This window comes from Taudactylus pleione, unplaced genomic scaffold, assembly GCF_031769625.1.
Source record: "Taudactylus pleione unplaced genomic scaffold, aTauple2 ptg000117l, whole genome shotgun sequence".
Lineage (NCBI taxonomy): Eukaryota > Metazoa > Chordata > Amphibia > Anura > Myobatrachidae > Taudactylus > Taudactylus pleione.
In genome coordinates this window covers 12,047,416-12,071,257 of record NW_028284519.1, presented here as the reverse complement: position 1 = coordinate 12,071,257, position 23,842 = coordinate 12,047,416, and the positions used below count along the sequence as shown (strand labels likewise).

The 23,842-nt window shown below is 41.3% G+C and overlaps 1 protein-coding gene across 4 annotated transcripts in view; it reads left to right on the top strand.

The window, feature by feature from the left end:
• Positions 1 to 20,635, top strand: part of CYLD (CYLD lysine 63 deubiquitinase) — an 88,583-nt gene extending 67,948 nt beyond the window's left edge. For 3 of the 4 annotated variants that reach the window (XM_088471869.1, XM_088471867.1, XM_088471868.1), the window contains 11 exons: positions 2,940 to 3,322; positions 6,480 to 6,645; positions 8,029 to 8,170; positions 8,284 to 8,406; positions 11,517 to 11,608; positions 12,934 to 13,000; positions 15,586 to 15,736; positions 17,122 to 17,230; positions 17,935 to 18,053; positions 19,483 to 19,699; positions 20,024 to 20,635. In XM_088471869.1, coding sequence (XP_088327995.1) covers positions 2,940 to 3,322; positions 6,480 to 6,645; positions 8,029 to 8,170; positions 8,284 to 8,406; positions 11,517 to 11,608; positions 12,934 to 13,000; positions 15,586 to 15,736; positions 17,122 to 17,230; positions 17,935 to 18,053; positions 19,483 to 19,699; positions 20,024 to 20,208 — 1,754 coding nt within the window. In that variant the 3' untranslated portion in view covers positions 20,209 to 20,635. The remainder of the gene's footprint in view (positions 1 to 2,939; positions 3,323 to 6,479; positions 6,646 to 8,028; positions 8,171 to 8,283; positions 8,407 to 11,516; positions 11,609 to 12,933; positions 13,001 to 15,585; positions 15,737 to 17,121; positions 17,231 to 17,934; positions 18,054 to 19,482; positions 19,700 to 20,023) is intronic. The other variant, XM_088471870.1, reaches the window with a different exon arrangement.
• The last annotated feature ends 3,207 nt before the right edge of the window (positions 20,636 to 23,842 follow it).

Below are 23,842 nucleotides of genomic sequence, written 5' to 3'. Positions count from 1 at the left end.
TGGGCATAAGACGCACTTCACCAATAGAAATATTTATGCAAGGATACTTAAACTAGCAGACCGTTTTTGGGGTTGTATGTATAATCTAACACGGCTATACAGATACACATCTCTAATGGAACAGGCTCAGGTATAGAGTCCTGTTCTACGACCTTCTTGTCTCGACTAAAATTTTGCTAGTTTCCACAGTATTTTCTACTGCACACCTCCAGACTGAAGTCCGTGCTGTAGAGCAATTGGTCTTAGCCCACTGAAGCTACTCTCTATACCTAATGTGGCGGGTTGCTGTGTGATGGTAAAGGTCAGTGACATTCTACATAGCGTCCAGAGGGATTCTGGTCGCTCAAAGGTAAGAGCTTACTAATGCCTCGGATGATGCTCCTAATTCATGCAACCTGACATACATAGCTTTATTCTCCCTTACGCATCCTAGCTGCTGTCCTAGCAGCCATCCGCTCTTTTAATCAGTTGGCTCTACACTTTAGAGTTTTCCTGGAGTGTGGGTGGTGCATAATTACAACACTGGATCGGCGACACTATTCTACTAGAACCTGTTAAGGTTCTGGACCGAAGCACACCTATAGGCTATTGCACATCTTTACATAAGTGTGATCCGCGCAGGGGACCTGGTTGGGTTCCTGTTCAGTATCTGTTGATATTTTTATCACACTCACATGGTTGTCCTAGTGCTCTGGCCTTGTTGTATGGGATGCTTCCCTATATTGATAGCTCTCCCTGGGTGGCTGTTGCATTCGTGCTGTTTTACTGTTAGATTCCTGGTTGTTTTCATACTATGTTCGGGCCAGCAGTTGGTACTGACTACGCACTTACATCATGTTGGAAGTTGTCTGTTATTTCCTTTTAACGGCAGCATTTCAGTTCCTGTTTTATCCCTGTTTTCAAAATGGGTTGTACTTCCGTCTGACCCTCTGAAAGGTATTGTAGTCTCAATCCTCTCTCTCTCTCTCTCTCTCTTTCGCCTCGGCTCACGCCCAGTGGGATCTTCACTCGTTGGAGACTTCTATGGTCTAGCCCTTCCACTGGTTAACAACTTTGTTGTAGTTGGACCTCAAGGATGGTTCGGGGCGACTGTTCAGTCTTGTCTTTTGCCTCCCTGCATACTCTTGTTGGGAGTCTGTGGACAGGATCAGCTCTATCTGTAGTTTGGTATTGTTATACTTTTATATATACGATTATGTCCAGCAGTGTTGGGATTCTGCTGTCTGCGGCTGCTGCAGCTGCCTGTTTAGACTCTAGTAAGGTTCTCGAGTTTGTACTCGTTTACTGCCCTTCTCCTTAAGATTCTTGTTGGGGCTCTCTGCCACCAACAGTCCGGTTTGGTCTATTTCAGCTGAGATTACAGATTCTGTCGTTTCTCACCCGTGTTTGTTCTCTTAACAGCTGTTCTGTTCCTTTAGACTTGCACTGTAAGTTGTGGAATTTTCTGTGACTGTTTAGTGAGGAGTAGTGTTTGTCTCCTGTGCTACGACACTTGTTCCTCAGCTTCCGCTGGGCCTCAGGTTCTTGGCGGTCCCTGTTTCGGTTTGGCCAAGGGATCAGCAAGTTCTCCGCGCTCCCACCCGGGAGGTTGGCTTTGGGACGTCCCCACTGTCTTGAACTCCAGTGTCCCCTAGTGGATGAAGGAGAAAACAGGATTTTGGTACTTACCGATAAATCCCTTTCTCCGATTCCACAGGGGACACTGGACGCCCGCCCAGCGCTGCGTACCTGCCATTTTGTTTGGTTTCTATAGTTGTGTGACTGCAGGGTTCCCTGCAGTGGGTTCCTCTGTTCTACTTCAGTCGGTCTTGTTCCGTTCTGTGGTCTTCTCCTTTTCCTCGTTTTTTTTTTTTTTTTCCTGTTGTCCTCCGTCTCCTCTCGGGCTCAGTTCTTAAACTGGGGCTGATGGGGCATAGAGGGGGAGGAGCCAGTCACACTTCTAAATTATTTAAAGTGCCAGGTTCTGCTCTACCACCGTCTATACCCCACTGTCTTGAACTCCAGTGTCCCCTGTGGAATCGGAGAAAGGGATTTATCGGTAAGTACCAAAATCCTGTTTTTACAGGCTGTTCTAGAATAATGACAGAAGCTGATTGCTTGCAGTGAGCTTGTTCTCCACTTTATCTCTCTCCAAGATATGTTAAATCTCCCCCATATTTGCTATCCTCCTACTGTTTCTGAGATGCAGATATCTTTTTAATTACTGCCTGGCTTTTACAAAACGGAACCGTAGATCATGTCTGAAGCTGTCCTGGGAACATGTTTTTACTCCAAATCTTCCAGTTTTCAGCGCAATCTCCTGACAGTCACCACATTTACGCCTTTTGTGAGCTCTCCATGGTGATTGAAGTAACCAGTCCATATTTAAATCCCAGCTACACTCTCCTTAAAAGACCTGAACTAGGTCAGGGCCATTCAAACAAAGTGTTGAGTAGAGTATATTACATCAAATAAAACTGATGACAACCCAATAAATAATGTACTGAGAATTTGACAGTTCAATAGTAAAAATAAAATGAGTGCGACAATACATTTGTGAACCAAAACAGATGTTACCGATGAGACACTGGGAAAGTGGCCCTACTGGATCCTCCAGTAAGCTTCAATCTAACTGGGCCAGACCAAGTCTCCTACTGAAAACCCCATGACTTCCTTCCTTTTTAGATGTGCAGCATACGTGAAGACAAAAACAGAAGTTCATTTGGAACATGTGCATGTGCAGAACACTTTGCACTGGAACAAGGAAAAACAAAATGAAACATTCAAAAATATATTTTTAGCTTCATTTCGGCCGTGGTAATTATAAGCGCAAAACAAAATACACTCACTCAGTTTTTACTGTAAGCTTTTGTATTCACTCGTGTACAAGAATAATTTAGTAAACTTCATTAGTAACACGTTGCACTGTTAATGATTTACTTTCTATTAATTTCTCCTAGTTGTCGAAGACTCTGCAAAATCTCTGACTGAGACGTCTCCATCCTCATTTGGACACTGTTCACCCCCTCTGCAGCCTACAGCAAGCAGCTGCTCACCTGGAGAGAATAGATTCCACTCTCTCCCCTTTAGCCTTTCCAAGATGTCCAGTACTAATGGCACAATGGGGCACACCCCCCTCTCGTTGTCTGTGCAGTCAGTCATCGGAGAATTAAACCATGCATCCCTGCAGGACAGCCCACCCGGACCTCAGCACCTGTCTAATCTGCACGGCCTTGAGGTGGGATCACTGGCAGAAGTTAAAGAGAACCCCCCGTTTTATGGGGTGATCCGCTGGATTGGTCAGCCTGCAGGTCTCACCGATATGTTAGCTGGACTAGAGCTGGTAATTAGCAGCAGATCACTTAAGTCTTGAGAATCTATATCATGCTACTGTGGGATTGGTTGTGCCTTCGTCAGTTTGGTAGTTATTACATCATTTGGCACATTAGAACAAATACAGTGTATCTAGTTTTTTTTTTATATTTCCTATGGTTTTGCCAGCTGTTATAATGATGTACTGTACTGATATCATTTCTGTTTATGGCAGTCATATCTGGTATTTAGTTGTAAGGCTGCCCTCTGCTAAACATCTAATTCCAGAGAGAAACTTTGCAGAAAGGCTTTCCTTTAGTGTCTATGAAAAGAGGACACCCATGGTCAAATCCCATGTTTCACTGAATTGCTATGTGAAAAGACAACTGCAGGGTACACCGTTAAATATAATTACTACTTATGTTAATACAGAGTTCCTATTATTTTCTTACACTTTGCATGTGCAGAAGCTTGGGCATCCTGCTCGTTAATAACCCCTCCTTTGGCAGAAATGACAGCTTCTATTTTGTGGTACCAGTTATTCTAGTCATTCTGGTCATGCTGTAGAATCCTGTTCTTACTCTGCCATGCAGAATTCTTCTACATTAGGTTTGTCTTGCACGCACTGCATGTTCCATTTCTCTCCAAGGTGTGAATAACCAAGCCTGGAATCAGCGAAGGCTACTGTCAGACCTAAATATTTTGTCCTGTAAGTAGCTCATGGTTGATATTGAGTTATGGTTTGGACCATTGTCTCACTGAAATATGCATATCTTTACATATCCGACCAGTTTAGAGCAGATGTACCCAAGATATTTCTGGGTCTGCCAGATGTTGCAGTGACTTCATCAGTTCCACCTAACTTCCATTTCATAATACAATGATTCTGACTGTACTTTGTAACTGTAAATTATCTTTCGGTAGCTTAGGGGTCTATGAACTAAGCCTTGGAGAGAGATAAAGTGGACGGAGATAAATTGCCAGTCAATCAGCTCATAGCTGTCATTTTTCAAACACAGCCTGTAAAGTGACAGGAGCTGATTGGTTGGTACTTTATCTCCACTTTATCTCTCTCCAAGGCTTAGTACATAGGGGGTATTCAATTTGGAGCTAAAGTCCGTGCTGGACTTTTCGCTCCACATTGGAGGTTTTCCGGGGATAAGTATCGGGCGCGTGCCCGCTTTATCCCAGTATTCAATTAAGAATTCGCGAAAACGGGAGGCGGTGGAAAAGGTGAGTATCGCAAAAAAAACTGGAATTTTCGGGAATTGTCCCTGGGACCCCCCTAAAGATGTCCAGACGTGGGCAATCACTATGGGTACCCCCATTTTGGCTTCTGAAGGTAAGTCGGGTTTTTAAATAGCCGCGGCAGGTGCTTTTTTGCGCCGGCGAAAAGTCTTTGAATGTGAATACGGGGATGATTGAAACATGCGAAAATGACGTTTCGCAGCCTAATTAAATACGGCACATAGTCCCCACAATCTGAAAAGTGCTGTAAATGATCTTTATCCATGAAAGATTATTTTTATTATTTAATTTAACATTTTCAATTTCTATTTTGGATTTTTAGTAGAACCCATGTTTAGAGATAGAAATGAAGTTGTCAGTGGCGCTTCAACTAATGATACATTCGTGCACAGTTGCTGTTAATTGGAGGAGGATGTGCAAATCTTCACAAGAGAGAATTGGTAAAAGAGAGGGGTATCAACTACGCTAGTGCAAATCTATATTTTAAGAAACAATTGTCTATACATTGATATGTAAGAATAATTTCTTTACTTGCGGCATATAAACACACAAACATATACATGAAAAGTAAAAAAAAAAAAAAATTCCATGAAACAAAAATTAAAACGACCTTATTAGATTGGATATCTTGTGAGATTGTGTTCATGAATTCATTAATGATGTGCTGGGTTTCTGCATATTCATGGCAGAATACTAGTGAAGAACTCTGTGAGAGTAAATAAACATGCAACAAGTCCCAGTTAATGAAAGCTTGATTTGGAACTGTGTGCAAGCAGGTATTATCTGATTTGATAAAGATGAAACAATGTTTTTAGTTTTGTTTAGTAACACCGTCTTGAATAGCTGCTTTCCATCATGAATGGGTGAATATTGCTTGTAATGCACAGATATCATTATTTAGTATGTCCCGGACATGAAAACACTTTTTTTGTTTCCAGCAAATGATATTAAATGGTAACTTCCAGATAATGTGAAGAAAACGCTGACCTTTGTGTTGGTGTGATATGCAGGTGTCTGAGCACTTGGCCAGAGTGCTGGGGCGAGGGTCAATGAAGTCTTCTGTTGCCGGTTGTTAATAGTTTTTCTGCACTGGGAGAGATGTAGCGATTGGATGCAACGATGTGGCTCAATGTGCTAGCATGCAGCACCGGTCTGCACGGATCTGGCCGGAGTATGTAACATGCCGGTCTATTTCTCTGCCGATATATAGCGCTGTCTGGCTGATCCGCAGGCACCCAGCCGCAGCACGCTGGTCCAATTCTCTGTTGATAGCGCAACTTGGCTTGCTGGATCTGCTGAAATCCGACCGGAGTGTGAGATAATACCGATCAGGTCCCCTGTAAGTTGGGTCTCACCTATAGACAGTGAGGGTAATTCTGCATTAGGAATGCTCGTTCCTCGAGAGCTATTAATGCAGGTATGCCAGACCTCTCACCCAATATTGAAATGGAGTCCACAGTTCTCATAAAGAAGTCCAAATAAAAAGGGGCGTATACAAGAAAAAAATAAAATAATTTCTGTTAACAAAGTAAACTGCTTAATGCGTTTTCAGAGCATACTGCTCCTTCGTCAGCATGTTCATTAATGCATGTTGTTTAGAGTAAGCCCAGCAATTTGTTTTGTCTTGTAAATTGTCTTCCCCTAATGTGCCAAACCTATTTTGATACCTCTTAAAAATAATAAATATAGCAAATAAATAGTTATTGTGCATTAAAATGTGCAGAAATATGTTTGTCTGTACTCTGCAGTGATTAATTCTTGTTACTTAGAGATTTCGTGAAACACATCATTTGACCAGTGGTGCCCAAATGTTTGCATACAACTGTATATTTGAGAATGTTTTGCATTATTCTATTTCATATCGAATGTACTTGTATTTGAGAGTGTGATAGATTTATTGAACCTTTTGTGGTTCCTCTCTTGCTGTTGTTATTTCTCAGGAAGATGAATGCGCAGGATGCACCGATGGCACTTTCAAGGGGACAAGATTTTTTACCTGTGCCCCCAAAAAAGCACTTTTCGTGAAGCTGAAGAGCTGCAGGCCAGACTCCAGATTCGCGTCACTTCAGCCGGTCTCCAACCAGATAGAACGATGTAACTCCTTAGGTAATGACTATGTTGATCAGATCAAACCCATAACACTAAAACGGAACAAAGCTCTGATTTTGTTATCTGTCCGATCATACAGATCCTGTTTCATACCACGTCTTTCACACGTAACCGATCTAAATGCTGGCCTAGCAGTCCTCTGTTTTGTACAATGTAGTGGATGCACATATTTTTTTACAGCATCTATAGCAGTAAGAGTGAATGTGAATAGCTATAGCCAAGTGAGTTTAGCTGTTTAAGTAGAGCTACACCCCCCTATATACCTGGTAAGCATTTTAAAGCAAAGAAACATTTCCTTGAACGGTAACTCTTTTTTACGTTGTTCACGAAACGCTGCCATTATTCTGTGTAAGTCTGCTTTCTACTGAGTGACTGATCGGTAATCCATAAACAGCAATGTATGACAAGACACAGAATGTTATAGTATGATGTCTACCTGAAACAAAACAAAATCCATACATCATTAGCAATTACTAAATCTCCATTTCCTGAGACTGCCATACCAGATTTGTGAAGCAGATAGGAATACATATAATTGTTGGATCATGTGTGGGCTTATTTAGAGTAGTACATCTCCATACAGAACAGGGATCCTAATTTGTGAATTGTATACAAAATGAGAAATGTTGTTATATAACCTATTACCTTAGTGCTGTAAAGCACACTGCTAACCACTGTGCCACCATGCTTTGGCAGATGTTAAGTTAGATCAGTTAAAAAAAAATATTGCCTGTGTTCTGGCAATACCCCAATACATGGAGCGGTTCATGCAGTAGTTACCATCTACTAAATCAAACAGGCCGCTGTGTTATAGATACCCCATCACTCCCATCCTTCCTATTCATGTGATTGGAAAGTTCATAGTGGAAGGGATTCTACAACTAATTAATTAGAGAAATGTCCTCCATAGCAGGATCTGTTCTAGACCACTATAAACATTGGAGGACCTGCTGAGTGTGACTTTCGTAGCAGTGCAGATAGGTAACAAATTATTGTTATTTATTAAAATAAAACATTTTAAAGAAATGTTTTAAAACTTAGTTGTCTTTAAATATTGAATGAGTCTAGTTTATAGATGAAGGCATAATTTTTTAGGTTTATCTTTAATTACAATATTCACGTCTGTACTGTAGCTCGATTATAAAATACATATATTTACTCTAAATAGATGAGCACGGTATCTTCTAGATGTTGGGCAAACACATTAATAGTAACTTGAACAATGATTTTGGCGTGTGGACTAGTTTTTCATCCATAGTCAAATACTATGAAAGACTCTGAAATCACCGCTGACACGGTTTTGGAATATATTGTGTTATGTTGGGGAGTTAATATACTTATTTGCTGTAATTGTTTCGTTTACTTTGTTGTACTTTTAAGCTTTTGGAGGATATTTAAGTGAAGTAGTGGAAGGGAACACTCCTCCGAGAACAGAAAAGGAAGGATTAGAAGTTATGATTGGAAAGAAGAAAGGTATCCAGGGTCATTACAACTCCTGCTACCTTGATTCAACTTTATTTTGGTGAGCTGATAAACACTATTCCCACAATGCTCAGCATCCACCACTGTGACGCTGTCACTGCACCTTGTATACGACTGTAAGCATGAAATAATGGTTTTCCTCTGTCCATACAGCTTATTTTCCTTCAGTTCTGTGCTGGATTCTGTCCTCCTGAGACCAAAAGAGAAAACCGATGTGGAGTATTACAGTGAAACACAAGCACTTCTTAGGACAGAGATTGTGAACCCTCTGCGGATGTAAGTGAAACAAGAGTCGTACATGTAATTGCATATATTGCTTATACAGACGTAGCATGATCCTTATTGTAATTACCAAATACTTTCCCAGTAAACAGCAGTGTTTCAATGCTACTGTTCTCTCAGCACTCCAGGCATGTCTGGGCCCTGCAACACTAAATGAAAAATGTGCAAGTCTTCTGTAATCTACTGTACTCATATGTTACAGTATTTCTCTCTCTTGTTACACAAGATCTGCTTTGTAAACTTCCAGGGGTAGATCCATCTGAGACGAATACTGAATCGATTGAAAAATGCAATGTACTCTATAGTGTAACCTGGTTCATGTATCAGGCAAGCGTTGGGATGTAACTTGGCTAATTAATAAATTATATATAGAACAGTAATGTATAAGTATGTGTATATATATCTATATATCTATATGGCATTCAGGTGCAACAGTGCACAATATGTTAATGTTATCAATTGTATAATATAATATACTACCTTTACCAGTTGCTCCTATTCGGGGTCAATCCTACTACCCCAATAATAAACCAATAAAAAAGAGGAATACTATTTCTGACAATATACCTGATTATATTATATTATATTGTTATATTTAATATCATATAATATAAATATAATATTTAATTATATTATATTGTTCTATTTAATGAATATTCAAAAGAGCGCTTATGCAAGAGTCAAATACATTTTAATGAAACATGCACAGCAATACAATACAATACTGCTGTCCAGTGTTTTATACAGGTATCATTAAAGCTGCTTATAACGATACCTGCATAAAATATTGGACGGTAGTGCTTATATATACATACTACACACTATTTAGAACATATTATTGTCCACCTGAGCATGGGCTATTTTATTGTGGATATATATACAATTACTGACCTACCAAGGGATATTTGAGTTACTTTTCTCTCCAAGGAATTGAATTCATCACTGTGTTTTTTTTTTTTTTTCACAAGTTCTGGTTAGATTCTAATAGCATCATTTATCATATGGACTGATTACTGAATGGTAAAGGACTCCATAGAGGTATACTTGCTGCAGAGGTACCCCTGGAAAGTTTGGTCATCATACAATAGTTTGCGATGTGTTATACAACAGTCTGATTTTTATTGTTTTTTTGAATATTTGTATTGTATTAATGTGCATGTTTTATTAAAATTTATTTGACCCTTGCATAAGCACTCTCTGGGATATTCATTATATGTAACTTTGCTGTATGAATCCAGCCCTGGATGGAGATGGTGTAACCTTGCTTCTTCTTTTGAAGTGTTATCAATTAACTAACTGATTCAGACCCACTAGCTTGATGCGATTGCTCGCTTCCAGCTTATGCAAATCTGGCACACACATCGCAAGGCAAGACATAAGCACACCCACTATGTCTTGGCATGCGATCACTTCGTCTATGTAGACGCCCACCATCCATTCTTAAGACGCCCACTTGCGTACGTCATCTCCACTATGTACCTAAAAACATTGGTACATCGTGCACCATCGAATGCGATCGCAGCACTTGAGGTTGACTATACCCTGTCGCAAGCACTGTGAGCACTTCAGTGTGAAATTCCACCAAGTGACGTGAACTATGACGCTGCCTTTTAATTATGCACGCCTCTGAAACTGCATTGCAACACTCAGGCACGCCTGCGTTCGCACCTCCACTCCCCCGTTAGTAGTGCCCTGCCCCTGTAACCACCCACAAACTGCCTCTCCTGTCACTCATTCAGATGGGCTGTCTATGCTGGGCGAGCAAATACTTCTAGACCACTCGCAGTGGTTCACGCACGCGCATTGGGATGCATGCGCAGATTGGAAATATCAGCCGCGAACGGGCGAGTGGCCGCTTGCGAGTGGGTCTGAATCAGGTCCTGAGATCCAAATTGGACTACAATAAATGACATTTCCAAAACATTGGTAGCCACATTCGAAAATCTGCAGGGATAGTTCTACTTATTGATAATAATATTAAGAAACCAGTATATGAGTATATTGTCAGGGGGGCCAAGACGTATTTTCTTGCTACAGTATCTATATTAAGGATTTCAAGGATTCTTTAGGCTCTTCATCTCATCAAGTTAGACTAGTAAAAGCACAACCAGGGCCCCTGAGACATGGCCAAATATGGTGGCGTGGCCACACCGTCTTGTAAAATTATCCAGTGAGAATGTGTGCAGGCCAAATCCATGGCCTGGTTAATTGATACCCCACCCCATCTTGGTGCCCTTGAGCACACCTGATTATTTGCTATTAGTTGAATAACTTCGTTTTTAATTAATCCCTAGATTTTGCTTTTATTTTTGCTGTACTGTTGATTGTTCCAATATTACACAGGTTCCCAAACTCTGTCCTCAGGACCCCAAACAGTACATGTTTTCCAGGTCTCCTCACAGAATCACAAGTGAAGTAATTAGCTCCACCTGTGCATCTTTTAAAATGTGTCAGTAAGTAATGAATACACCTGTGCACCTGCTGGGTGACCTGAAATACGTGAACTGTGTGGGCTCCTGAGGACAGAGTTGAGAACCACTGCAATATTTTATATATTTATTACGTTTGACCAGGGCTGGTTCAAGGTTTCTTTGCACCCTAGGCATAACTTCAGCCTTGCCCCCCCCCCCCCCCCCCCCTGCATTAATACCCACTTTCCAGCCCCTCAGGTGAAAGTGTGGAGGTGACGTTGTAGAAGTTACACAGCCGCTGACTGCATTAAGTACAACAAGGATGCCTCTCAGAGACCTATTTCATTTTGTTATAGGCAGACTCAGGCCCCATGGACTTTGTCCATGGAAGATGATGTTTGTCCATGAAAGATGACGTTTTGCCCCTTTCTGAGACCCGATTTTTGGAGGGAAAAATCCGAACTCTGCGTGCAAACTCGAACCTATCCGATCCTGCACATCCCTAGTTTGAACACGATATGTTTGTGAACCATGCTGCTACACACTGGCCGACGGGCACATACTATATTGGCCGATCAATTGATCAGCCAATATATCTGCCAGTGTGTACCAAACATTGCAGATTTATAGTCCTGCGCCAAGTGATCTGTAGTATTCACCCTTAGCCACATTTTTGTTCTTATGTATTTTTAGATACGGATATGTATGCGCAACTAAAATAATGAAATTAAGGAAAATTTTAGAGAAAGTGGAAGCTGCATCAGGATTTACATCAGAAGAAAAAGGTGTGTATTTCAGTAGTATGGCAGCTCTTGTGCTTTTCATACCCTATAAGTCTCTGCTACCCGATTGGCTAATACTATGATCAGAATGCCTCATTCTCTTCAGTAGAGGGCATGTTTTTCCTAACAGTGCAGAATTGTGCTAATCATTATTAAAGTTAGTACATAATTACAAAGATGTATTATTATTATTATTATTATTACTACACGTGTGTATTTTAGGTCTATGTATGCTGAATCATTGTACTTAGGCCAAGCCTTTAAGAGTCTGGAAGAACAGACCTTTGTTAGGGATTGCATATACGAGTATTCAAAAAACAACAACTTTGTACAGTACATACTTCGTCTAACAGAGAGTTAGAAACGCTATCATTATTGTGTCTTAAACCTTCCATTTTAAATTCCATCAGGTTTAATTATATAGTAAGTCAAAACTAGAATGATTCCTTCACAAAGACTACAGTTCTGACAGTGGGAGTATGTTTTCAGTTCATGTGCCCTTTAGGAAAGCTGTGGGATTGTTATCAATTCACTTATCTGCAATGTTCCTCCGGACAGTTTGTGGAGGCTCTCGGTGGTAATGTGTCTTTGCTCATTTTTCTTTGTACCCCATAGAGGTTTGCAGGAAAATGACGAAGGGTTCCTTACTATAAAAAGCTGTAGTGTGTGCAGCCGGACATTGTAACACATACAATAAAGCTGAATTTGGGTGCTAGACTTCAACTGTATGATTACGATACACAATTCAGATCATTCTGGATGAATAATGTCTACTTAGTTCAACTGTATTATTGATATTGATCAATTTGTCCATTTACATTTTATCGTATTTAGTAGATTGATGATTGGATTGTAAAGCCAGGTACACACCTTTGCGATCACACGGCTGCTCAGGTAAACGCTCCTGGTCAGCCAAGTACTGTGTCCATAACTTGACCCCTGAGAGCCCCGTACACACTGTGCTAGAAATAGCTCTGTGTACTCGGGCTTCTATGGAATCGGGAGGTCTGGCTGATAAATAATAAACCGCACATAAGATGCGACCTCCTGATCCTGACCATTGCAGGAGCATTATAAGTCTTTTATTGACTTATGGTCCTGCATACACATTTATACAATCATCTGCCCGATCACCCAATATTACACACACCTTAGTTATGGGAATCCAAGCTCCAGTAAATTCAAGCAGACTCCATCTGCTAGTCACTAGTGTAATGATTTGGTAGAGATGGACCGAGCCCATAAAGATCAGATGTAAAACCGTAGGCATACAATGTGTAACAAGTTAGTTGATTGTGTCATTTTGTTATTTTTGCTTCTTTTAACAGATCCAGAGGAATTTCTGAATATCCTGTTCCATCATATATTAAGAGTAGACCCTCTGTTAAGAATAAGGTAATCCTTTCTTGTATTTAGCAACTGCAATTAACTGTTTTTTAAACACCTCAAGTTAACATAACTGTATGTATATGTGCAGGCTTTATTTGTATTTTAGCTACAGATTTACTTTTTGGATAGTGGGCATTTTTATCTGAATTTGGGTAACATTCACTCCATGTAGCACACATTTTTTTAAAGAAAAATTCTGAAATAAAAAATATTAACGTAAAAATATTATTGTGGGAAGTGTTTTTTATTTTGTGCTGTTTTATATAATGCTCTTATAGACTTGATGTAATTTTAGAGTCCCCATGAGGTAGGTTGCCTCAAAATCTTGGCAACTGGCTTGAGATGACAAGCACAGGGTTTCCTGTGTAATGGGCATAAGGTTACGTGAACCCAATATCTACCACACAGACAGTATAAAACATGGTGAGCTGTTCACTGTATCTTGGGAGTCTCATTCATGTTCTTGGCCTCTGCCCCAAGGTGATTAGGGCGAGTACACTGTTCGGTGCTGAGGCTGATTGTAGTTTTGAAGATGGAGCCGCCCGTTAGTCTGCTGCATAGTAGCACTGCCTCATTGTGTGATTGTTGCCCAAACCCTTACTTAACATTGAAAAAATAACGCAAGTCTACCTCAAAGTTAGAATAGTTTGCTCCCATAATATAAATTAGCTTTTTTTGTGTAATTTAAATATACTTTGAATGATTTATTCTAATATGTAGAATTTTTTAACATCTTATGCTGGGTACACACGGGACGATCTGTTCAACGAACGATATCACTGAATGATCTACGTTGAAATTCCTGGTGGCCTGAATGAACGATATTGTTAATCCACATACCAACGATATCACCAACGATCTTTCCCCTATATAGAAAATTAACGATATCGTCAAGATTGGCCTGCATGCATGCCCGATGGACGATATCATTATCATCCAGCTGGAGCACGCATTGTTGGTCGTTCATTGCATACAAACGGAACGATATGACCGATATATAGTTGAACAATATCGTTACCGTTCATATCGTTACGATATATCGTTCCACATGTATGCACCTTTGATCAGTTTAGATACATTCACGGAATAAAGATTTATTGGATCAATTAGAACAAACAGAAAATAAAAGGTGAATAGTGTGACATCTAGTGGTGGAAACCAAGAAAGGACATGAAAGGATAACTGAACTGTTATTATAAAGTAGTGTAGTGATGACTTAATAACTAATCCAATAAACAATATATAGAACTTTTATGAGGAAAACATTATATAGATGGTTGTGTCCTTCACTGCAGTTAAGGCCCCTACACATTAAACGATATTTTGAACGATATGGCCGATCCCGATGCATCGGAATGACAAATCGGCAAGCGTGTACGCACTATGTGCACTCCGGCGGCGACGTCCATTGCATTTTAAGATTTTATGTACATGCAGGAACATCTGTCAATCTCGTTAACGATTCCCCTCAGTTCGTGCAGTGTGTTCGCACTACTGGCCGATCAGGCGACCACCAAACGATGCAAGATATATAATTTGGTCATTTGTTAGATTGCGCAGTCTGTATGCACTAGATCGTTTGCCCGGGAGTTCAGGGGAAATCGTTGGTGACATTGCATCGCTTGCAATACGTCTAATGTGTACCTAGCTTTAAAGTTCAGCTGAGCCATCCATTATAACCCTCAATTTTTTTGATACTAACAACATTTCAACTGTAATAATTATACTTATAATAAACTGGCAAGGTGATCCTCCCACAGGAAGCCACCAAGCCTGTTGTACTTTAACCTCTTGCCTGGCATGGTCGTATTTTTCCGACCACACCAGGCTGTGCGTTATCTAACCATTTTTCTGACCACACAAGGCTGCGATCTGGTCGCAGTAATGTGTGGTATGTTGGTTATTGTCTCGTGCAGAGTTTCCCAAACTCCGCCATTACAGTCCAGGTTTTAAGGATATCCATGCTTGAGTCCAGATGGTTAAATCAAATTGACTGAGGTACTAGTTAAGTCACCTGTACTCAAACACGGATATCCTTGTGGACTCTGATGGCAGAAATTAGGAGCATCTGCTCTAGTAAATATTTGTTCTGAACACTAAACCTCCTGCATTGCTAGATATGAATAGGACGTAGCATTTAAATAGGGCGATTTCAATTGTTTTTTAGCCGCGGTAATTAATAGTAACCCAATGTAGCAATTACATTTTTGGGAGGCTCCCATTAATCATTCCGCTTGTTGCACCAAACTGTGTAAAACAGCTAAACCCGTTTTCAGTAGAGACAAAAGTCCATGAAAGATGTTTGTCCATGAAATATTTTGTTTTGCCTCTTTCTGGGACCTGAAATTTGGTGGGAAAAAAATCTGAATTTGGCAGGAAAATCCAAGCTAATACGAGCCCGCACATCTCTGGTCTTAAATCCTGGTTAGGGCGCCCAAACTGCTGCGCTAATTAATTACTGCGGCTAAAAAAAACACAGGCTTATCGCACATTTCTGCTCTCTACTATATTATAAATATACAAGTATATGTGTGTGTATATATATATATATATATATTATTGTTTTTTTTATTTTTTTTATAAATTTTCAGTGTGTTACAAACTCACAGGTCAGCAGGGCAGAAAGTACAAGACTGCTACTTCTACCAGATCTTCATGGACAAGAATGAGAACGTTGGGGTACCCACCATACAGCAGCTGTTAGAGTGGTCATTTATTAACAGCAGCTTAAAGTTTGCAGAGGTGAGCACTGCGATAGAAAGTCAGTGGTCACTACAGTTATCCATGTAAACATGAGACTTCGGGAAGCAAGAACAAATCAATAGGTGTTATTTACTGAAAGTATTTGTTCCCAAATATTTTTAAATCAATCAAAAATTGAATGGAAAGAAGGGAAAATGTCCCAACTCTAATTTTTTAAGCAGTTTATGTTAAGTTTAAGTGTATGTTTAAAAAAAAAAAAAAAAATCTCAGAATTGGATTGGAATTAATGGGATATTATCAGGCAATCAAAACTAGTTATAGAATAGTCTGACATTTGTATACACTTATGGTACAGGGGCCCTGATTCAGAGCCGGACGCTCTGACAGAGCGCTCGCTCTGAATCAGGGCCATCCCTCTGAATTTAAGAGCGGCCTCCTGGCCGCTCGCATAGCTGTGGGTGACCACCCACAGCTATAGCGAGCGGCCAAAATGATGATCGCGATGGTCAAGACCATCGGGCTTGCGACGAGACCCTTGTGGTCTCGTTGCCGCAAGCCCTGGAGTGCTTTTGGCTCTATCAGAGCCAAAAGCACTCCCACTGACATCACTAGTGATGTCAGTGGGGCCGGCCCCAGACGGTAGGCGTTCCCGTGGGGCCGGCCCCAGACGGTAGGCGTTCCCATGGGAACGCCTCCGTCTGGGCAGCCACGCCCCCGGCACGCCCACCAAAGGGGGCGTGCTGGCACTCACCATCGACAGCACGCCCCCTTTGGTGCGAGACCCATAATGACGGCTTGGCCGTCGTTATTCGGGTCTTGCGCATGCGCACGACGGAGCCGCCTCCGTCATGCGCACTTGGCCAACATCGACCCGCTTGCGAGCGCTCAGCGCTCGCGAACGGGTCTGAATCAGGCCCAGAGTTCATATATATATTTATTTTTTATTCTGTTTTAGTGACCCCAGAACTCGCCAGCAGCATTAATTGCCTTTTATCACATCAATAGAGTTGTGGAAGTTTTTAAATGTTTGGTTAATTCATTTGTTAACACTGTGATTGTATTGAATATTGGAAGCACAATATTGGTGACTTCAATGATTATGCAATGTCTGGTAATTTATTTATTGTTTTTCCAGAGGTTTGAAAATTGGTAATCCAACTCTAATAGATCTGGTGATTTGGAAATCTACCCGAATTCACTAAAAAAGCAGAGGTTCTTCTCCCTTTTTCTCCTGTTTCTATGCCGTCCGTCCCCTTTGCACCTAATTGAATACACCAATATGAATTTCACACTTAAGTATTTATACCATCCCGAGAGTCAATAATGACCGTAAATTGATTGATTAACAAAAGAGGAAGGTAGACAGGAATAATAGTCACATTTGGGTAATATAAATAAATCATTTATCTCTTTGGTTTACATAGGCTCCATCATGCCTGATAATTCAGATGCCTCGATTTGGAAAAGACTTTAAGATGTTCAACAAAATATTCCCTTCCCTGGATCTGAATATCACAGATTTATTGGAAGACAGTGAGTATTACTGTAAAAGAAGTGTTCTTATACTTAAGACGTGACTATTAATGGCCCAAATGCGTTAAAAGGCATAAAAGAGGTTTATCATGTGGTTTTAATCACAGGTATGGAATCTCTTAACTTTTTTTTCACTTGAATTGTATCAAGATAGTTTTTACTGTGTGTTTTAGCTATTACAAACCTAGTACATATACACTATGTAAGTAATGGTGCGTACACACGGTACGATAAAAATGCACAATATGAACAATATCGACCATATCGTTATCGTTCATTGTTTGGTGCCCAACAACCAGCGATGCGCAGGCATGTATGGACGATAACGATATCTACTATCGCCCGTGCATGCAGGCCAACCTGGTTGGTATCGACCGGGTTACATAGGCACCCGCGATCGCTGACTGCGGGTCGCTGGCCCGTCGTTGGTGGTGTGGTGGATGAACGATAAAAATCATCCACACACCAGGAAGGTGCAGGACAATCAGTCAGCGATATCGATATCGCTGACTGATTGTACCGTGTGTACGCACCTTAAGTTTCTGATGTGCAGGCAATGTAGGCGACACTGAATTAATTTTATTGCAGGATTTTTAAATGCTGTTTATTATTATTCTTGGTAAAATTACTATAGCAAGTTGTGTTTACTTGGTGATACAGTTTTGGTTCCTGTCACCAGCTGTCTCTCTCTTACTCCCGGCCAGCTCCCAGGCAGTGCCGTATCTGCGGAGGGCTCGCCATGTATGAATGCAGAGAGTGCTATGATGACAGTGACATTTCTGCCGGGAAAATCAAGCAGTTCTGTAAAACCTGTAACACCCAGGTTAGTGTGTACTGTGTTAAAGTAAGTTTTCTATAAGCTTCTTTATTATATTTTAAGGCATACTATGTCAGTTCATTAGAACCTGATTTTAGGAGGTTATTTACCAGTGAAGGTTGGAGGTACAAATGTACCATAACCCTTAGCAATGCAGTTCCTGTAAAAGATTGGGAAAAGGAAATGTCTGGTTGCTATAGGTTTGTGCATTGGCTTCATGTGGTCAATACTCCTTTAACTCTCTGTAGGTTTAAATATTGTACGTCTCATGAGAATGAGAACAGTGTGTGCCCCATGCGTACGTTAATACTCATTGGGCCTGATTCAAAAATCGCATACTGCAGCAACCCTTTTAGTGTCTTTAGCCGTAGTTGCGCCTGTGACTTTATGCTAATGCTAGTATCATCCCTCCCCCTGGTGTACAAGCGTCTGAATGTGCAAGGCCCACTTGGAGCGTCTATAGATGCTGTAATTCCACTCAGTGCATCTATTGACCCCACCATCGGTCGCACGATCCAAAGTTGCACCACCCCTATGGAAGGTGTAGATTTTCCATCTGAGTATCGCCTCCAATGTGAACAATTACGTGTCTGTGTACGCAACCACTTCAGCGACACGCCCCTATAACGGACCATCTCTGTGCATCTGAATCTCCCATTTACCACCCAGGAAAGGCCAGCACATATCCACTACATTCATGCCATGAGTCTCAATTGCTATTGCGGCTCTGTGCATACAAACAGTGTAATGCATGCGCCGTGCAAGTTTTTGGCATACCCGCATCTGCGTAGTACAAATTATCACTCAGATATTGCCATTAAGTACCAAGTGATGCAGCATAGAAACTTTTCCTTTAAGTCTTATTCGCAGTGCAGACACACCACTCAAATTGTACTATGAACACTGGACTGCTTCTTTACCCGCACATGAATTAGTTTTAAACACATACAAAGTCACAGATAAAGGACAGCGGAACTTGGCGTGAGAAAAATCTGTGGCTGTTGCATCGTAGCACTTCGTATAGAGATTCAGACTCATTTGCACACAGATGTACATATGTCGCACATCAAATTGATCAGTGCACTCTAGCAAAGTAGTTTTTGTCGGTTCCAGTCTTGTTATGTGTGCGAATAAGACAACGCATTTTGTGCGAAAAAAAAAGACGCTCAACGCAGATGAGTTGCCCGGGACTTGTTGAACCAAGAGGGGCTGTTTGGTGCGACTGAAGCCACAGTGTATGAGGGCACCTCTATATTTGTCCTAAGTCGTAGAGCCATGAACTGTCCAAATGTAGAGTCTAATCATGATTTTTGGAACTTTTCTTTTTTTTTTTTTTATGAGTGACTACTGGTCCTTGCCATTGTTATAGTGCATTTTGAAGCGTTATGTTTTTTGTTTTCAAATAGTCAAATAGTTTCTCTTGCGGTCTCCGTAGGTTCACCTCCATCCAAAAAGACAGCATCATAAATTTAACCCAGTATCCCTGCCCAAAGAGCTGCCAGACTGGGACTGGCGGCATGGCTGCATACCGTACCAGAAGATGGACCTGTTTGCCGTTTTGTGCATAGAGACAAGTCATTATGTGGCTTTTGTAAAGTATGGCCGGGATGACTCTGCTTGGGTATTTTTTGACAGTATGGCAGACCGTGATGGTACGTATTAAATACCTTAGCGTTCCCATACAGAATGTGATACAGTTCGGCCCACTATAGTGAACAGAGAAATGGGGCATCTGCCAGGGTCAACAAAGAGCCAATGTTAAACGTGCTTGTAATTGTTTGTGATGTGTCCCTTCGTATTCCGTAAATACAGATATCTCTATGTTGTAAATGCACGCACCCTCTGTTTTTTTAAACAGTGGGTCATCAGCAATTTTATAGACCCTCAGTGACCTCAGTCTATATATTCTTTTGCATTGTTCATCGGGAAAAATTGAAAATGGTTAAGATTAACGGGTTATTTTTGTTCCCCTGCAGGTGGGCAAAATGGATTTAACATTCCACAAGTCACTCCTTGTCCAGAAGTTGGGGAATATCTGAAAATGTCCTTGGAAGAACTTCACGCCTTAGACTCCCGTAACATCCAGGGCTGTGCCCGGCGGCTCCTGTGCGATGCCTACATGTGCATGTACCAGAGCCCCACCATGAGCTTGTACAAATGAACAACTGGTCTCTCTTTCACATGGACATGGATCAGATTATAAACCTGTGGTGGGCAACCTGTGACTACGGCAGTTGTTGAAGTTGCCATGCTGTGCTGGATGTTGTAGTTCAACAGCTGAAGATCCACACTATACCCAAGCCTGTTACAAATTCTTACCTATCAGAGCAGCTGTCAAGGCGTTCCCGTACACTACAGCAATTCTTCCCCTGTTTCCCTTAACCCATTTGCTGTTAACAAAGAGGATAACACAATGCAACTGCATTAGAAATTTATTTGCACTTCAAGTATTTTTTTTTTTTGTCTCTTAAGTTCCACAGAATGTTTGTGGCAGGATGGAAGATCGCTGAAGCTTTAAGTTTTAACAGACTTTAATGTGTTATTTTCTTTTTGTTTGAGAAAATATTAAACAGCACAAATTAAACTGGTTTGTGTAAGGAATGTTTTTACCATCTGTATTCTGTAAGGCAATGATATTACAGCACGTTGGGACGGGTCTGTCGTGCCCTCTTCTCCGTACCTGGATAGCTCTACATAAAATTGGGTGCCCATTTATGTCTACCTGGGAAACAGTCGGGAAGCAATACCGACCGTCGGCTTCCCGACTGCTAAATCCTGGCAAGGGTTAAATGACAGGCGTCGATATCTCGACTTAGGTTAGGCACCCCCGGGGGGGAGGTTAGGGTTAGGCCCCCCATCCCCCAGGGGACTTAGGTTTAGGCGGCGGGGAAGGGGGAATTAGGGTTAGGCACTTGGGGGGGAGTTTAGGGTTAGGCACCCCTAAGGGGGAATGTTAGGGGGTAGAATAGGTTAGTTTATACTTACCTTCCGATGTTCGCGATTTCCACCCGTCTACCTTTCTGGTTATGTTATGGTTTATAAAAGTATCTGTCTCACTTACTGTAATATTGCCCACTTACACATTGGAACATCCCTACCAAGCTGTTCATCAATACTTATCTCAAGCATTTTTTCCCCTTGTTCCTGGTAATATAGGAAGCCTGCACAGAGCATAAGTGAATGTTCATAAGATTTATCCTGCCCATACTCATTAAGTATCTCAAGCAAGATATTTTTCAAGAGCTTACATATTAAATCCCCTGCCCATATGGAAACCAATTTAAACACAAACTGAGCTTTCCAAAGTGGGGAGCATGCCCCCATCTGATACCATGGCAACCAAGTAAACAATGTCCGTATCCTGTTCATTGCTCTGGCACATTTTGTGTTTAAATAGCGAGCAGAGGATTTAATATGCATGGGGCGCACTGTCTTGCCTGCTATGAGCAGATTAACCACTTAACTGACGATTTTTATTTCTATAAACCCTTCTGAAATTGTTGGGCTTTTTATGAGTGCATTAGGTGAAGAACATCTATTTTAAATTATCCAAAATGATTTAATAAAAAAAATAAAAAAAAAATTTTTGTAATATTTTTAAAAAAATATATATTTTTTTTGAAACATCACAACCGTTGCGACTTTCCATTTCACAGCGGCTTCGGCCACTGGGTACACTTGGGGTTAAGGAGGGGTGAGGGGGGGGGGTTAATTTACCTTTTCCCAGCGGCTGCTAATCACTGCAGCCACTGGGTGGGGGGTTCTGTTATGCTGACCGATTCACAGTGATCGGCAGCACAGCAGACACAGGTTGAGGGTCCAGGCTAGCAGAGGGACCGGAAGGTCCCTCTGAGAGCAGCAGCTGTGGGAAGATTCTCTTCCTGCAGCCACACACACTGTTTATTTGACTGATCAAAATATCGCGACCAGATCAGATAAAGCACAGCCTGGTGTGGTACCATGCCAGGCAAGTGGTTAGATATTTGTGTGCTCCACTCATACAGAGTGGGCTTCCTGTCTCTCCGGAATTTATTTTCATTCAGAAAGTATTTTTCCAGCAACAAGTATATTGAATTGTCCTTTTTAAGAATTTATTATGTACCATCATATTGCGCAGAGCTTTCACCCATTCACATCAATCCCTGCCAAGATTATTGCCATAAACCAAATAACCTACCAGCAAGTTTTTGTACTATGTGAGGGAAACCGGAGCACCTGGGGGAAACCCACACAAACTCAGAGAGACCACACTAACTCCACACTGATAGTGTTTTGGCTACAATCCAACCCATGGCCTCAGTGCTATATGTTATCAAATAAGATACGGTTTAGACTTCATTACAGACAAAAGGCTGTAAGCATTTACAAAATTACAAACTGTTTTGGAGGCGGGCAGGGGGGGAAGGCTACACAAACGGTGGCGTTCCCAAAGGAATGCCTGCCGTTTGTGGGAGGCACCACTGACATCACTAGTAGAGCCGGAATCTCACTGGGGCTTGCGGAAACGAGACCCTACCACAAGGGTCTCGTCGCAAGCCCCGATGGTCGCGACCATCACCTGGCCGCTCGCATAAGCTGTGGGTGGTTACCCACAGCTATGTAAGCGACCAGGAGGCCGAAACAGCAGAAAAAAAAACGCCCTGATTCAGAGCGAGCGCTCTGAAAGAGCGTCCGGCTCTGAATCGGCCTGTGTTCAATATTTGGTAGCCCACTATTTCTTATGTTTATGGACTTCTTAATAACCGGATTAATGTCCCAAGATTGGTAGAAATAGATTGGTACCAATCTTAAAGAATGACACAAAATTGGAACCAGGAAATTACAGAGCTGTAAGCCTGATTCCATAACCTGACAGCATCTCCCATTGAGTATTATGTAGCTAGCATTGTAAAGGTTGAAAATAGAAGGAAACTCTGTATGATTTTAACTGGGCCTGATTCAGGGTTAAGAGCAACTCCAAAATGAAAGAGCAATTTGCTCCTGGAACAGACCATGTTGTAATGCAAAGGGTACAATTGCATTAATTTCTTTGCATGCAGGGACAATATTGCTGCTTTTGCATGTACAGATCAAATATTAGCTGGTTTTAGTTTTACCCTGAAATGTATTCTTAAACTAGGACAAAACCCCTTCCTTCCCAACTCTAAATTTCTCTACACACTTTAAATCTGCCACACCTGTAGTGCAACATGGTTTTGCCAAGGTACAAATTGTTCCTTTTTTATTTGCTTCTTATTCTGAACCAGAGAAACCACTATCTCTGTTGCCAGTAGTATAGGATAAGCAAGCTTAATACTGTTTTACTACCAGAAGGAAGAACATTTGTCCATTACAAGTAGTGTTAGTTACAATCTGATTGACAGTTATACTAAGATTTATCACACCAAAAACAAGGCGATTTGATTATCTACTGAACTACCATCACAGGTCTGTTACTGTGAGATCAACTCTCATTGCTATTGTAATCTCTGTTCAGGTACTAGAGCCACAGAGCTCATCTATAATTAGTGTTCCCATATATAATCAGTTACCTGCTGAGGATTGCTGATGCCATTTGTTTTGGCTGCTGGCCCCACCTCAGCATCCTGGACCACATCTCTCCAATCCATGGCCACCATGAAATCCCGAATAACTACTTGTTGCAGCCCAAAGATTTCCATCCATTTTGTAATTCCAATCCCTCCTACCTAATTCACATAGCCCCACTGCCCCCCCCCCTTTCGTGTGCAATTTGGAACATATCTGTAATGAATTTGCATCTACAGGCCTTGAGCTGCCGTTGTAAAGGCTGCGTT